The sequence below is a fragment of the Pelobates fuscus genome, chromosome 7 (genome assembly GCF_036172605.1).
Source record: "Pelobates fuscus isolate aPelFus1 chromosome 7, aPelFus1.pri, whole genome shotgun sequence".
Taxonomy (NCBI): Eukaryota; Metazoa; Chordata; class Amphibia; order Anura; family Pelobatidae; genus Pelobates; species Pelobates fuscus.
Genome location: NC_086323.1, coordinates 7598738 through 7616812, shown reverse-complemented (window position 1 = coordinate 7616812; position 18075 = coordinate 7598738). Strand labels below are relative to the sequence as shown.

Sequence of the window (18075 nt, the reverse complement as noted above, 5' to 3'; positions counted from 1 at the left end):
CTGGCCTCCACAATTTCATCATCAGGTGTCCCCAGACAGTGACACATCAAGACCGAGTCAAACTGACTTTATTTCATAATGTTTGCATCATTACACTAAATAGAAACATTTTATACAAGCCCATAATTTCCAAGTGGCAAACAGCAGTTTTAGTGCCAGGTCCCAAGTGATGCCACCCCTCACATTAATATTCCTTAATTTAAAAAAAAAAAAAAAGGAGGAAAATGCTTATACCAAAAAGGTGCAAGGTACAAAGACCAGGAATCTATATAGTGCAAACATGGTGTGCAACATAGAAATAAAATCCTGCAAGATCAGAAGGAAGTGAGAGACTGGCTACTATAAGCCTAAGAAGCAAAGATAGCTACTCCTGACACTGCATATGTTGTAAACTACGTTTTCCATGATGCTTAGCATGGTTTAGAAAGGGTTATTCACAGATATAAGTGCCAAGATTGCCACCAGTACCCAGGAGAAAGTTAGGGGCATAAGCCAGTAACAAAGGTGATGCACTAGATACCCAGATTCCAGGTACCAAGATATCATAAAAGTAACTCTTCCAGTGCAGTAAACAAGTGATAACTGCACACAAACCCGTGTAAAGTGGAATCACCAGGCCGTGCAAGAAAACTGCAGAAAGTCAGATATTTAACACATTGGTTAAAATGTTAGATTAAAAAAAATCAAAAACAAAAAAGCAGTTCTTGAATGGGCCGTGTAAAGCCCATGTTTGTTTAAAACAATGTCAGCCATACAAAAAAAAATTAATACAAAATTTTATTTGAAATTTACAGAACATACATATGATGCGGTGAGTTAAAAGGAGGAATAGATTTCTCACTCCATCCTATCGGATACTCTGGTGAATGAGGCTCTTGCTGGTACGTGCCTTTTCCTTTTCTTTCTTGGCGACAGGATCCATTTCAAAACATTTCCACAGTCTCAGGGTTTCATCGCCAGCTGCAGATGCCACTGTGCTGCCATCAGGACTGATTGCTAGGTTAAGCACCCGGGAAGTGTGACCTGCAGGAATCAAGTTAGAGAATGATGCCAGTGAACAAGCCCACCTTCCCATTAAACAGGCACAAGACATGGCATTTATAACCAGTAATGTTTCTACACCAGGCGTATCATTGAAACTGCTAGTCTGTTCTCCCCAATTGGCAATGCTTGAAGGATTGAGCACTGGATCTAGAAATTACTCTACATTATAGCCAACATCACCTAAATCTCTGCTGGTAGATCCCACAAACTGATCATGGAACTAGAACATACCTTTAAGCTCGCTGACTCTTGTCATACTGGGATATTTCCAGATCACAAGTTGATTCTGTGCAAAGCCATGGCCAGAGATCAATTCTTTGTAGTTTGTGGACCACAGTACGGAACACACCTAGAACAAGGGAAAAGTCATTAGTCAACCTGGTCGGTCCAAGCACCACTGTCTCTTGTGAGCTGCAATGTTAGGAAAGCCGTGTGCTTCCTTGAAGGCCTTACCTGGGAGTGAGTATCTACAGAGTTTAAGCAGGTTCCAGAGCAAACATTCCAGATACGAAGGTGTCTGTCACTTGTCCCTCCTCCTGTCGCCAAAACATTTGTCTGCCATGGGCACCATGCCACTGCCTGAGAGGGTAAAGGGACCAGAAACAAGTCAGCATTCTTTCAACCCACAGTAGAAAAAGAGCCTTGAAGTGTTTCAGCGAGTGGGCAGATTATGAAGGCAATGTACAGAACTCGACCCAAGTAATTTGATAACTGCAGTCTGTGCACATGATGCAGTCAGACAGTAAGACAGATCAAGGTTCTCTTCATTCCCAAATTAAATATTTTCTCCATTATGCAGAGAGACCTTAAACCAGTCATCCTTTTAAACATCTGAAACAGCCATATACAGGTGATTCCAGAACAGTACTGTTGTGACATAAGGGACACACGAGAGCTGAATTGTTGGCCATTTGTTTATTTTTGGCTCACGTCTCAGTTATCCCATTAAAAAGGGCATCCAGGGCCAAAATGTCAGCATGTCCAGTCTGCCCCAGTGTAACCTCCATATCTTGGCAGTTTTGCCATTGTTGCAACTCTAATATTAATAGCAGGGCTTTCTTGAATACCCTGTGCAAGCATTTGCTTGGACCCAATCCCTGGCATGCAAGCACAGCTTCCACCAGGTTGGACAAAAAGTAGAACGCCAACAATGCTTTCACTGCTGGGGCTCTAGCAGTTTCCCAAGCTTGCAGGGTTGTCTTTCGCACTGTTTGAATGTAAGCTTTTTTTGTATGGAGTATGTTTATGTGGTGTTAGAGTTTGACTGTAAGCAAGCATTTATGTGTAGTGTTGGTTTTTGAATGTAGGAGTGTGTTTATAATTTTGGTGTTTGTATGAAATGTTGAAGTTTGAATGGACGGGTGTGTTTTTAATGTTGGTGCTCAGATATAGACATACTAACATACATGCAAGATTACAATTTTTAAACACACCCTCCAATTTCCTACCTTTTGCTGGGGTCCAGTGTGGTGCCTGAGGTGGACTGGAGTGAGGAGCCTCCATCCTCACTACCGCCACACGGCAACTCCAGTCCCCTCCCATGCCACTTAGTTGCGAGTATTTCTCCCAAAAATTTCACTTCCTCCCAGCCCACTGCCAATAACCAAGCGAATCACAGTTGCACTGTTAAAGGGCCACAGCTAAAAACAAGCCCACCGGGTAGCCCTAAGTGCATGGGCCACCTGGTGGGACTCATTCGGTGCAGGAAAACGTTTGAGGGCAGCTACCCCGCATTAGAGATGGCCCTGATTAATAGGTTAATCAGTTTTCACCAACAACCCCAGAGAAGCGATAACTTTAACTGATGCAGTGGGAGCTGGTAAGTTGTATCTTTCTGTTGGCACAAATTACTAGAGACCCCAGGACATTTTAAATGTCTAGTAGCACCTGTTAAGTTTAGGATTGTTTTTCCTTTCACAATAGAAGTGACAAGGAATTGGCACATATATTCTTTTTATATAGTACATTTTGATGTTACACTTTATACTATGAAAACCCAAGTTGCAATGCTCACCTTAACAGCCCCTTGGTGTTGAGTGAAGGTTTGTACTGGAGTACACTCTGCCGAGTCTCCCTGAACACTAGGCCATACATTGACCAAGTTGTCATTCCCACCACTGGCCAAGTATCTACCATCGGGGGACCATTTGAGACCACATACTTCCTGTGTGTGTCCTGACAGCGTGACCACATGGTGTTGTGCTATTCTCACATCGTGATGGTGAATGAGTCCTGTTCGAGAACCACTGAAATAAAAATAAAAAAAATTATTCTGTTACTGACTCAATCAGGATATTCCCTCGTACACAGAGTGGGAAGGCTATAATTCCAGCCCACGAGGAGACACTTCAGTATCAGAAGAGGGGTGTAACTTTTCAGTCCTAGCTCTGCTATGGTTAAAAAGATGTGGCAGACACAAAGCTCTATAGTACATATGGATGCCATTTGTAAGGGACATACATAGTTACAAAGTGCTTACATAGTTACTAGGACCAACGAGTCATCCGAAGCAGATGTTCCGCTCCAGCTAAGTGGGGCAGTTTTGTTGCATGTAGTTTCTAGGAGCCATTCCCAGTTAGAAGCAGATTGACATAAAACCAGGCCCACCAGCCCAGCCACTTTTATAATGCCAAATTAACCCTTTCAACGTTAATTATTTGGAACTAGGGTGGTGGCTAACCAGTCAGTAACCAACATAACAGATACATAAAGCTGGAGAGTAATGTTAGGTCAGGTGGTTCTAATACTAGACGTGTTGGCAATACAATGCCATGAGATTCCATCTTTACGCGAGTCCAGTTATGCAAGGTGTAGGCCAGCACTGTTTAAACTCTGCATTTAGTGCACAGAAGCTGGGCCTATGCTGTTCAAATCCATAGATTGATGGAGTCTTACCTGGAAAGAATGTGACTGTTCCAACTCAGAGCTCCAACACGGGATGCATGGCTGGTCATATTACGCAAACGTTTCTGCTGCTGAACGTCCCAGAGCTTGAAGGAAAATAATCAGATGCCGCAAACAATGTTATATTTGGAAGTTGGGAGTCAAGCCCCAGGGAATATATATTTTACAGACTCTGCACCTACCTGCACTTCAGCAGTGCTGGTCCCCACTGCTAGGTAGTTTCCTTCCTTGATCCAGGAGACAGAGGAGATGTAGTCTACTGGCTGTTCCATTTGCATTAACAGTATTATATCCCCTGAAGTGTGGTTCCAGAGATACACAGAGTCATGCAATGCAACCGCTAGGACATTCTGTGAACTCCAGTCAATCAGATTCAGATCTAGGAGAAAAGACACTCACCCTATTAAAAACACCACATAACTGCCACAGAGGCACTATCCTTCATGTGCAATTAAGAGGTACTTGTGGCGAAAGTAACCTCGCCACTTGTACTTTGAGAGGCCTGCTTGCCAACTTCTTGCTCTGTGACTATGGCCCCTGGGATGTCTTGCCCTTTAAAAAGGAAATATTTGGGCCTAATTGATTTCAACATACTTTCTGCCCCTTTAAAATTGTATTGCAACAGTTTTACTCGTCCAAAGTGGCACTTCAGATTCAGCCGAAGTAGTAGAAATGGCTGCCATTCGACAAACACGTGGCAGCGGCCATTTTAATTCAGCCGAACATGGTCAGCGGTGTTTGGTCGTCGAGTTCATGGAACTCAAATCAGACACGCAACGGCACGAACACTGCTGAACTTTACCTTCTCCAGACTTCAACTCATTTGACTGGAGTTGAACGTCACTTTAAAATTGACTGTGTGCACGAACGGTTGCCGTTTGTCTATTCAAACTGAACTTAACATGGGAAATAGACCGACCGCACTGCCAAATTCTCTGGAACTGTTTTGGGCATGAAATTGTGCGTGTGGTCGGTCAAAAAGAGACTTCCATGGAACTTTTGAACCCCAGCTCTGATCTAGGTGATTTTTGGATATGTTATTCACCCATATCAGGGGACGTAATTTTTTTAAGGGGGTATTTTGTGTTTTGGGATGTTTTCTGGACTTTTGAAATTTGTTTTTTTGCCTGTGTTAGCAGTTTTAATTATATCACAGGCATATTGTATTGTTTTGGTTTATCCATTGGTCCAGGGGGTGTGCCTCTGGCCTGAAAAACTGTATAGATTGTGAGTGCTTGCTGCCATTAAACAGACCTGCTTGATCCCTTCTTGAAGCCTTGGCTCATGTTTGGGGGATGGGATAACTGCACTCTTGGGGGTTGCTATAATCACAATACTCCTCTGGGTGGAGGACAGAGAGACCCTGGCGCAGCTGCATCGCTGGAAGTGGGGTCTGCAGTGCTTAGAGTCCTCGGCAAGCACTAGGAGCATCGATTGGCTGAGGTACTCTGTCAGAGTGCCAGCGGTCTGTCACAGTACTAGTTAACAGCACCAAAATTTCAGGGAAAGAAGATTTATCTAGACGTTAGAGATGTGCATGATATGAAAACTGATGTGTAAAGGATTTTCATATACTTACCTGTGTGCCTTCGGTTATATCCTCTTCCTGCTGTTTAAATGATTGTAATCGGTTTGTTTTTACCATGTATTTGAGAAATGTATTCGTTCTACTGAACGGAGACCACCCTGGGAAGCAATCAGAATTGGAACGTTGCGAAACCGCAACTTAATTGCTCCTAGGTGGCCGCCATTCGGCATACGAACACGTGGCGAGAACAAAGGATGGTGGGCCATCTATAATCTCACGAATGCGGTCAGCGGGACTTACTCGTGGATTGCCTGGAACTGTTTTTGGCATGGCAACCATGGTCAAACTTCCACACGATGCGACACGGAAACTACCGAACGAAATTTCGTGAGATTTGGATATGTGACTCCCAGTATTCTCAGTTACCCAGGGATCTAAATGTTATATTTGTATGTGATGTAGAAAGTACTTTTCTAAAAATGTAAAAAATTGTAATGTTTCTGGCCAGCAAATAATGGAGTTTAGTATGTTGCTGAAACTCAGTTATCTAGCCTGGCCCAGAGGAGGAGTCTGTTACTGTATAAATTGAATAACAGTAAAAAATGTGTTTATATTAGGTTAAAATACAAAAAAAAAAAAACCAGAGTGGTACAATCACCTATGTGGGTCACTAGACCACACATAAATGAGTGAATAAAATAGTAGAAATGGAGAGAGCACACACGATAAAATAACACATTTGTTACTCCTATGTTCAATTAAAATCAGGAGAAAATACATAGGGTAATAACATCCAGATAATAAATGTATAATTTGATAGATGTACAAACTCACATATTCCTGAGCCACCTAAAATAAAAACTGGATCAGACTAAGAACATTGGACAGATGATATTGTAGTAGCTGAAGTAAAGTGCCAACTGCTTACTCGTCCCTTCTTTCAAGAAACCCAGGATGCAGGATCTTCATTTAAAAAAGATTTTCAAAGTAAAAACAGCAGCAAAAGTAAAAGTCAGCAATCACACTGTCCGCACTTTACTTCAGCTACTACAATATCATCTGTCCAACGTTCTTAGTCCGAGCCAGCTTTTATTTTAAGTGGCTCAGGAATATGTGAGTTTCTACATTTATCAAATTATACATTTATTATCTGCACGTTATTACCCCATGTATTTTCTCCTGATTGTATCTTTTACAGGATTTTAATTGAGCATAGGGGTAACAGTTGTTATTTTATCTTGTGTATAAATTGAATGCCTGTTGCTTCCAGTAAATCAGTCTTGTTCCAGCATTAAGCTTTGGCTCATGCGTGGATTATTTGGCGATACCAGCGATTAATTACTCTGGATTATTGGGAATGTTCTATTGGGAAAAAGTGAATATTGGACAGTGATACAGATGACTACCGTCACAGGATGGTGTCTACATTTGGAAGTAATTTTATAATGAATACACCCAGATTGCCAAGGTTTAACCTGCACACATGACTGGATCCTTAAAGACTTACAGTAATCGTTCCTGATGTCCGGCGCATCGAGGACTCTGTCTGGCATGGAAGGGATGTACCGGCCTGTCTTCTTACAGGACCCTGGGGTTGTTTTCTGACTGTACAGTACTTTGAGGTTATTCTGGTATCCTAGAAGAGAGAAGATCATGGTTTGCTTTGATTTCAGCACCTGACCATACAGTGACCATTTCTATACATGGACTCCAACCAACCTTCAGGGGCGTTCTGCGGTTTCCCACCAAGCCTCAGAATCTTTGCTTCTTCCATATCATAGCCATTGATGTTCATTGCCCATGCCTTCTGCTGCTCCTGTCACAAGAGAGTATCTCTATAAAATGTATGCAGTGAAATCAGATCTAATTTCAGAGCAGTCCTGCGGGGTTTCAACAATTATAGATACCCATCCAAAATATGCAAGTATGTATAAAAAGGAAACTCTTCTTGTGGTGCTCATTATTTACTCCCTGAAGTGGGCGCATGGCCCACAAAACATGTAGGAGCGAGGAGTTACTGAACACCATGAGCTACTCATGTTTGAACCATCAGAGTGCCCGTATTAAAATCAGACGCGCACAAACAGGAGAGACTTTGAAGTGACAGGACACCCACATCTTACAGGATTGACATACAACAAACATTAATGATCATAAAATCCTCAGGAAGACCACATGCAATTATCCACTTTAATTACATTGTCCCTTATATTTTTCTTCAGACTATTCAACACACCAGCCTCACTTTGTTCATGTCAGATATACTCTCTCTTCTAGAGCTAGTCTCCAAGATAGAGTTTTACTTTTGGAGACACATCTAGCGACATGCTTCTATAGGAGTATGTACACACTCGTTTATGGATATTATTTAGAATAAAGGGTTATTTTTATATAAATGTTCCTGTCTCCCTTTGGGCTTCTTGGATTCTTTCCTTTTATTGAAAAGAACAAAAACCACGACCAAAACCCTGAATGAAACCTACAATTCTAACAAACCCTTCCCAGTGCTTTAGGGAAGTGCCTGCAGTCTTGTTCAGCTAATTCAGAATATTTAATCAATCAAACCTGAGAATTTACATGGGAGCTAGACGATAGATTCCCATTTAACAAGGGCAAGTCACATACTCTTGGTTGATGGTATTTGAGGTCTGGTGAATAAACTCCTGTCTGAATTATCCCTTTAAGAGACCGAGTTGGAACATGGGAAGTACTCCAGTCAAGGAATGGGTGTCTTTTGCTCAGGGGTTCTGCATTCAGGTTTTATTCACTGATCACAGGAATAGAGGAACTTCTTTTACAGGCCGTGCCATGCATCATGCCCTTTCTCCACCTAGTTGCAGGGGCTGTCAGCAGGTGTTCAGTCAGACAGAGGTGGTAGTTTGTTCAAGTATTAGTATTCACAGTATCGGAAATACAGGTTTGGCAATATTGGCTCTCAAAAGGTAGTTGTCCAGGAAAGTCATCCAATGTTTAAAATGGGCACTATAGTCACCAGAACAACTACAGCTTATTGGATTTGTTCTGGTAACTAGAATCATCATTCCTTTCAATGTAAACACCTCTCCTCCCCCCCCCCCCCCCCCCCCCCCCCCCCAGTGAAAATGCAGTGTTCACATTACAGCCTAGAGCAGTGATGGAGAACACTGCCTAAAGGCTGCAGCAGCCAACTGGGCCCCTGATGAGGTAGTTCCCCTATGGGAGCTGCACTTGTCCTGTTGCCTGCCCCCAGGAGCAGAGCCAGCACAAGCTCAGCCAATCCAATGCTTTCCTATGGGATTGTGATTGGCTGAGATCACCACTTCTGATTATGTCAGCCAAGCAGGCAGATCAGGGGCAGAGCCAGCAGCAGTCTGGAATAAGGGTAAGGTTTTACTATTTTTAGGGAGGAAGAGGGAGGGCCAGATGGTGTTTCTAATACTATGGGTCAGGTACGCATGTTTGTTCGTTCCTGACCCTATAGTGTTCTTTTAAAGAAGGAAAGGGAAATAAAAAATAAACACCCCTATACATCACAACGAACCTTTTTGGAAGGTGAATTATCCACAGGCTCGTTTTCTTTGCTGAGGAGGAAGCTGGCAACGTCCATCTGCATTGTGCTGCGGTTTGGAATAAACCTGTCGCCACCCGCCCTGGAAGGCGTATTCTGTGTCTTTGGGCCAGATTTGCCTGAAATCAGAGATTAGGATTGTCATGTGAAGAGGTGATTGATCATCATGGTGCCCAGGTCAGAGTTACCATTTCCAATAATCAACAGCCAACCGTACACCCTAAACAAAGCTTTCTAATGGATACGGTAGAGTGATGTCCTCATTGTTTCTATATAAACCCAATAACTGCCGCAGGTTGTACCCTCCTCCAGCACCCCACATAGAAGGCATTTTAATGAATTTTGCTACAAATTAAATTAAACTAAACACCTTGGGCACAGGCAGCCTTAAAGGGACACTATGCACCCTGAACACATCAATGAGCTGGACCAGTCTGGGTGACCAGTGTTCCAGTCCCCTTAACTCTGCAATTGGAATTATTCCAGTTCTTGATAAACTACAATAATTACCTTGCAGAGTTAAATCCACCTCTAATGGCTCCCTACTAGACAGCCACTAGAGGGACTTCTGTGTCGTTAGGCCACTTTCCGTCACCTTACTGGCGCTGGACGTCCTCACTCTATGCAAGAGGATTTCCAGCGTCATAAAACCCCATAGGAAAGCATTGAGCAATGGGGATAGTCCGACACTCGAGTTGCATTAGGTGTCCCCCACTGGATGACGCAAGTCGAGGAGGAGCAAGACCCCAGCATCGAGGTACATCTTCGCTGAAATCTGATAAGGGTCAGAAAGGTTAACCCTTCTAACACTAGGGGTGCAAGGGAGGGGAGCATTGTAGGTCACTTTAGAGCTAGGAAAATAATTTTTCTAGCACTAGTTTCCCTTTGAAAGTTACTACAACCACCATCACCACTTCTGCTTTTAGAGGCAATAGTGCTTGAAATACTGCATATTCATTGAAATTTGCACATGTATGACAAGTTCCACACCCAGCACATGACTTTGCAGCACTGAATTCTGCATTGGAGCGGCCAATGTCTGTTCTGTACAAAGTTTACATCAGCGTGCTTGACAGACATGATCATCTTCTCCCTGGCAGGCAGTGCATTTGCAAAGGGTAACTGGTTCCCTCGTACCCTACACCTATACACCCTTCCCGGCACATCACCTGTGCTCTGAGCTTCATTTCACTGGATCATGATAGGTCACCTCTAGCATCACACACGATGCAGAAGGCAGTGTTTTGGCACTTTAAACCTTTACAGGATAGCTGTCCATATGCCCTACTGGGTATTATTTGCAATGTTTCCCCTTTATAAAACAGAAATAAAATCATTCTTTAAACTCTGTGCAAAATAACACCATGTGACTGGCCCAATAGCGGGTTAGATTCTATACAGAAACACCATGTGACTGGCCCAATAGCAGGTTAGATTCTATACAGAAACACCATGTGACTGGCCCAATAGCGGGTTAGATTCTCTACAGAAACACCATGTGACTGGCCCAATAGCGGGTTAGATTCTATACAGAAACACCATGTGACTGGCCCAATAGCGGGTTAGATTCTATACAGAAACACCATGTGACTGGCCCAATAGCGGGTTAGATTCTATACAGAAACACCATGTGACTGGCCCAATAGCGGGTTAGATTCTATACAGAAACACCATGTGACTGGCCCAATAGCGGGTTAGATTCTATACAGAAACACCATGTGACTGGCCCAATAGCGGGTTAGATTCTATACAGAAACACCATGTGACTGGCCCAATAGCGGGTTAGATTCTATACAGAAACACCATGTGACTGGCCCAATAGCGGGTTAGATTCTATACAGAAACACCATGTGACTGGCCCAATAGCGGGTTAGATTCTTTACAGCAACACCACCCGACTGGCCTTCTAGTGGGTTATATTCTGTACAGCAACACCTGCCTGGCCTTTTAGCAGGTTACACTGTATAGTAACACCATCTGACTGGCCTAGCTGGTTCGACTGTACAGCAACACTTGACTGGCCTTCTAGTGGGACAATATACAGTAACATCTGATATATCTCATCATGTGAAATGCCTCACATCCAGACTCTTACTACCATGACTACTTCAAGTCACTAGTCATAGAGGGTGACTAACAATGTACATGGTGTATTATGGGACAGTGCATGGAATGGACAATTCAGCTTCTAACAGCGGTTTTATCCTTGTTAAACCATTTAAGGTACTTTTATACCACCAGCCCATTTGGGGCGTCATGCAATAAACACACTTGGCCCGTGTGACGCAGAATTTGGGGCGTCAGGCAATAAAAACACATGCTTCGCGGGACGCAGAATTATTGGCCCAGTTTACACACCTGGTGTTTTGGATGGGGTCTTGCTTGTGCTGTGTGACCGGTTTGAGGCTTTCATTGGAGAGACCATGCTCGCGTTCGCGGATGTGTTGGCAGATGAGCAGCTGCCCTCCTTTGCTTTGCGTTGCCATCGTGCTAGAGGAGCGTTCGTGATTGGGGTATCAAGCTTCAATATATTGTTTAAATCGCTTTCAAACACAAACTGAGCCATGACAAAAGCTGAAAGGAAAAATAGAATTACATTTTAACTCAATTAGAGACTATGATCGAACATTAACAGCCAGTTCCTAATCTAGATAACAGGAACCCAGACAGCTTAATATGATAGTGTGCACAATAACCACTACAGGATGCTGGAATCTAGTACACTGTTCGGAGTAGCCACGCACCGCAACATCAAAGTAGGCAGCCACATAGATGGCCAACTGCCTGACCACTTACCTGGCCTCTGCCAACTGCCAATCACTTCCTCCATGGATTCCTGTGCTAAACCCCACCATGCAAGGTAAGCCGAGTGTCAGCCCTGAACCCAGTCATGAAGAAGCAGCCGGTTTGCTGAGAGTGCGTATCAGCCCTGAACCCAGTCACTACACACCAAGGCTGCTCCCCCCCCCCCAAAAAAAAAAATCACTACACACCAAGGCTGCTCCCCCCCCCCCCAAAATCACTACACACCAAGGCTGCTCCCCCCCCCCCAAAATCACTACACACCAAGGCTGCTCCCCCCCCCCCAAAATCACTACACACCAAGGCTGCTCCCCCCCCCCAAAATCACTACACACCAAGGCTGCTCCCCCCCCCCCAAAATCACTACACACCAAGGCTGCTCCCCCCCCCCCAAAATCACTACACACCAAGGCTGCTCCCCCCCCCCAAAATCACTACACACCAAGGCTGCTCCCCCCCCCCCCCAAATCACTACACACCAAGGCTGCTCCCCCCCCCCCCAAAATCACTACACACCAAGGCTGCTCCCCCCCCCCCCAAAAATCACTACACACCAAGGCTGCTCCCCCCCCCCAAAAATCACTACACACCAAGGCTGCTCCCCCCCCCCAAAATCACTACACACCAAGGCTGCTCCCCCCCCCCCAAATCACTACACACCCAGGCCTGCTCCCCCCCCCCAGTCACTACACACCCAGGCCTGCTCGCTCCCCCCCCCCCCAGTCACTACACACCCAGGGCTGCTCCCCCCCCCCAGTCACTACACACCCAGGCCTGCTCGCTCCCCCCCCCCCCAGTCACTACACACCCAGGGCTGCTCCCCCCCCCCCAGTCACTACACACCCAGGGCTGCTCCCCCCCCCCAGTCACTACACACCCAGGGCTGCTCCCCCCCCCCAGTCACTACACACCCAGGGCTGCTCCCCCCCCCCCAGTCACTACACACCCAGGGCTGCTCCCCCCCCCCCAGTCACTACACACCCAGGGCTGCTCCCCCCCCCCAGTCACTACACACCCAGGGCTGCTCCCCCCCCCCAGTCACTACACACCCAGGGCTGCTCCCCCCCCCCAGTCACTACACACCCAGGGCTGCTCCCCCCCCCCAGTCACTACACACCCAGGGCTGCTCCCCCCCCCCCGTCACTACACACCCAGGGCTGCTCCCCCCCCCCCCGTCACTACACACCCAGGGCTGCTCCCCCCCCCCCCAGTCACTACACACCCAGGGCTGCTCCCCCCCCCCCAGTCACTACACACCCAGGGCTGCTCCCCCCCCCCCCCAGTCACTACACACCCAGGGCTGCTCCCCCCCCCCCCAGTCACTACACACCCAGGGTTGCTCCCCCCCCCCCCCCAGTCACTACACACCCAGGGCTGCTCCCCCCCCCCCCCCAGTCACTACACACCCAGGGCTGCTCCCCCCCCCCCCAGTCACTACACACCCAGGGCTGCTCCCCCCCCCCCCAGTCACTACACACCCAGGGCTGCTCCCCCCCCCCCCCCAGTCACTACACACCCAGGGCTGCTCCCCCCCCCCCCCAGTCACTACACACCCAGGGCTGCTCCCCCCCCCCCCCAGTCACTACACACCCAGGGCTGCTCCCCCCCCCCCCCCGTCACTACACACCCAGGGCTGCTCCCCCCCCCCCCCAGTCACTACACACCCAGGGCTGCTCCCCCCCCCCCCCAGTCACTACACACCCAGGGCTCAGGCGGGGCTCACTCACCTGTCAGTGCACACTCAGCTCTCACTCAGGGCTCACTCACCGGTCGGGGGCTCACTCAGCTCTCAGGCGGATTGACTCTCGATACAGGATTCCCTTTCTAACGGTCACCACGCCCAGCAGCTGCCATTTAAACTCACGGCGAGATCTGATTGGCTGCTGACGCACGGCCGTTGCCATGGTGACCAGTATTGCGCCGGCCGCCTCGCGCTGATTGGCCGACACCCGCCGCCCTCAGGGCGGAGCTGGATTCGAAATAACCAATTACGTCCGTACGTGGAGCTCCAAACACACGAGACAAAAACCGTCTCCCAGACTGGGGCCACTCAGCCACAGCATCCGCGAACGTCGGGCTCCGTGAAAATGGCCGCCAGGAGCTCAGGTTGTAGGACTCGGAGGGGGAGGAGCAGGGGGAGGGCGGGGTTATATTTAGTTATAGAGAGAGTTTTATCTCTAGTGAGTATCTCCAGGCGCCCCCTGTGGCTGCATGATTGACACATTGCCATGGCAGAAACATAGCACCCAAGTGGCCCTAATTAGCCGCCACAGTCCCTATATAGCGGTGACAGCCCCTATATAACGGTCACAGTCCCTATATAACGGTCACAGCCCCTATATAACGGTCACAGTCCCTATATAACGGTCACAGCCCCTATATAACGGCCACAGTCCCTATATAACCGTCACAGTCCCTATATAACGGTCACAGCCCCTATATAACGGTGACAGTCCCTATATAACGATCACAGTCCCTATATAGCGGTCACAGTCCCTATATAACGGTAACAGCCCCTATATAACGGTAACAGCCCCTATATAACGGTCACAGCCCCTATATAACGGTCACAGCCCCTATATAACGGTCACAGCCCCTATATAACGGTAACAGCCCCTATATAACGGTGACAGTCCCTATATAACGATCACATTCCCTATATAGCGGTGACAGTCCCTATATAACGATCACAGTCCCTATATAACGGTCACAGCCCCTATATAATGGTAACAGCCCCTATATAACGATCACAGTCCCTATATAGCGGTCACAGCCCCTATATAATGGTAACAGCCCCTATATAACGGTCATAGCCCATATATAACGGTGACAGTCCCTATATAACGATCACAGTCCCTATATAGCGGTGACAGTCCCTATATAACGGTGACAGTCCCTATATAACGGTAACAGCCCCTATATAACGGTAACAGTCCCTATATAACGATCACAGCCCCTATATAACGGTAACAGCCCCTATATAACGGTAACAGTCCTTAACAGTGACAGTCCCTATGTATGGCTGACAGGCCCTATATAATGGTGACAGTCCCTATGTTACGGTGACAGTCCCTATGTAGCGGTGACAGCCCTATATAACAGTGACAGTCCCTATATAACGGTGACAGTTTCTATATAACAGTGACAGTCCCTATATAACGGTGACAGTTTCTATATAACGGTGACCGGCCCTATGTAACAGTGACAGTCCCTATGTATGGGTGACAGGCCCTATATAATGGTGACAGTCCCTATGTTACGGTGACAGTCCCTATGTAGCGGTGACATCCCTAAATAACAGTGACAGTCCCTATGTAACGGTGACAGCTCCTATTTAACGGTGACAGCCCCTATTTAATGGTGACAGTCCCTATGTAACGGTGACAGTCCCTATGTAACGGTGACAGCCTTAAATAACGGTGACAGGCCCTATTTAATGGTGACAGTCCCTATGTAATGGTGACAGCCCCTATTTAACGGTGACAGGCCCTATATAACGGCGACAGTCCCTATGTATCGGTGACAGGCCCTATGTAGCGGTGACAGTCCCTATATAACGGTGACAGTCCCTATATAACGGTCACAGCCCCTATATAACGGTCACAGTCCCTATATAACGGTCACAGCCCCTATATAACGGTGACAGTCCCTATATAACGGTCACAGCCCCTATATAACGGTCACAGTACCTATATAACGGTAACAGCCCCTATATAACGGTGACAGCCCCTATATAACGGTAACAGTCCCTATATAACGGTAACAGCCCCTATATAACGATCACAGTCCCTATATAACGGTCACAGTCCCTATATAACGGTAACAGCCCCTATATAACGGTCACAGCCCCTATATAACGGTCACAGCCCCTATATAACGCTGACAGCCCCTATATAACGGTGACAGCCCCTATATAACGGTGACAGTCCCTATATAACGGTAACAGCCCCTATATAATGGTCACAGCCCCTATATAACGGTGATAGCCCCTATATAACGGTCACAGCCCCTATATAACGGTAACAGTCCCTATATAACGGTGACAGTCCCTATATAACGATCACAGTCCCTATATAGCGGTGACAGCCCCTATATAACGGTAACAGTCCCTATATAACGGTCACAGCCTCTATATAACGGTAACAGCCCCTATATAACGGTGACAGTCCCTATATAACGATCACATTCCCTATATAGCGGTGACAGTCCCTATATAACGATCACAGTCCCTATATAACGGTCACAGCCCCTATATAACGGTAACAGCCCCTATATAACGATCACAGTCCCTATATAGCGGTCACAGCCCCTATATAATGGTAACAGCCCCTATATAACGGTCATAGCCCATATATAACGGTGACAGTCCCTATATAACGATCACAGTCCCTATATAGCGGTGACAGTCCCTATATAATGGTGACAGTCCCTATATAACGGTAACAGCCCCCATATAACGGTAACAGTCCCTATATAACGATCACAGTCCCTATATAGCGGTCACAGCCCCTATATAATGGTAATAGCCCCTATATAACGGTCATAGCCCATATATAACGGTGACAGTCCCTATATAACGATCACAGTCCCTATATAGCGGTGACAGTCCCTATATAACGGTGACAGTCCCTATATAACGGTAACAGCCCCCATATAACGGTAACAGTCCCTATATAACGATCACAGCCCCTATATAACGGTAACAGCCCCTATATAACTGTAACAGTCCCTAACAGTGACAGTCCCTATGTATGGCTGACAGGCCCTATATAATGGTGACAGTCCCTATGTTACGGTGACAGTCCCTATGTAGCGGTGACAGCCCTATATAACAGTGACAGTCCCTATATAACGGTGACAGTTTCTATATAACAGTGACAGTCCCTATATAACGGTGACAGTTTCTATATAACGATGACCGGCCCTATGTAACAGTGACAGTCCCTATGTATGGATGACAGGCCCTATATAATGGTGACAGTCCCTATGTTATGGTGACAGTCCCTATGTAGCGGTGACATCCCTAAATAACAGTGACAGTCCCTATGTAACGATGACAGCCCCTATTTAACGGTGACAGCCCCTATTTAATGGTGACAGTCCCTATGTAACGGTGACAGTCCCTATGTAGCGGTGACAGCCCCTATATAACGGTGACAGGCCCTATTTAATGGTGACAGTCCCTATGTAATGGTGACAGCCCCTATTTAACGGTGACAGGCCCTATATAACGGCGACAGTCCCTATGTATCGGTGACAGGCCCTATGTAGCGGTGACAGGCCCTATGTAGCGGTGACAGTCCCTATATAACGGTGACAGTCCCTATATAACGGTGACAGGCCCTATTTAACGGTGACAGTCCCTATATAACGGTGACAGTCCTTTGTGGCGGAGCCAGCCTCGCCACTGGGCATTGAAGAAGACTGATTGCCAGCCTCCTGCCATGTGACTATGGACCCTGGGATGTATTGCCTGCTCTCCTGTACTGCTGAGGATTGCTACCAACTAGGTGGATTTGGCTATTTAACTCGTGTAGTGCCCTCTGTTGGTAGCAACAGTAATATGTACTACCTGAATAGCAAGACTGGTAATTTGCATATTCGGGTAGATTTGCATATCGCTAATTCTGCATGCAGGAGGGACATTTTGTGTTAATTATAGTCTTCCCCACCCATTTATAAATATGTAATTATGTTATAATAAGTCACCCTATGTTGTCTGCTATGATTTGACTGTTTGTAATTTTATTGAGTTTTCACAGCAATGTTAATGTAATGACCATATGGGCTAGTCCCAAGTAAAATAAAGTTTTAGACAGTTCTACTTCACTCTCAATTTGGAGTCCTATCTCTTTTTGGGGGAATGCTCTGCATATTCCCTTGCTATAATCACTCCTAAGCTCTTTCAAGAGCTCGTTCCTGCTTCGCTCTGAAGGAAGAGTGGTTTGGGTTGCGGTGGTTGTGGTGTTAGCTAGAGTGCTTGGAATCCTCAAGAAGCGCTAGGCGCATCCATAAACGGAGGTACCCAGCCGGGGTGCCAGGTGATCCATTACATTGGTGGCAGCGGTGGGATGGGTTCCTAGCCTTGGCAAAACAAGCATTACTTCAGAGATGGAAGGCCATGCAGTATCTCACTTTGACACCAGGCTCCAGCAGCGACTACAGGATGTGATGCGCAGTATGGAGTATCCTATCCCAGAGGAAAGAGAGACAGAGTGGAGGGTGGCGCTTCGTACCGATCTCTGGAAGG

General features: G+C 46.6%; 1 protein-coding gene across 1 annotated transcript; it reads right to left on the bottom strand.

Annotated features, from left to right (window-relative positions):
- Positions 1-213: 213 nt before the first annotated feature.
- Positions 214-13634, bottom strand: CDC20 (cell division cycle 20). The gene is made up of 11 exons (XM_063427656.1): positions 13553-13634; positions 11382-11597; positions 8997-9142; positions 7196-7292; positions 6984-7112; positions 4131-4327; positions 3940-4034; positions 3059-3290; positions 1498-1623; positions 1276-1393; positions 214-1023 (listed from the first exon to the last, which is right to left on the bottom strand). The coding sequence occupies exons 2-11, from the start codon at positions 11587-11589 to the stop codon at positions 848-850; spliced, it is 1524 nt and encodes a 507-aa protein (XP_063283726.1). The 5' UTR covers positions 11590-11597; positions 13553-13634; the 3' UTR covers positions 214-847.
- Positions 13635-18075: the final 4441 nt, after the last annotated feature.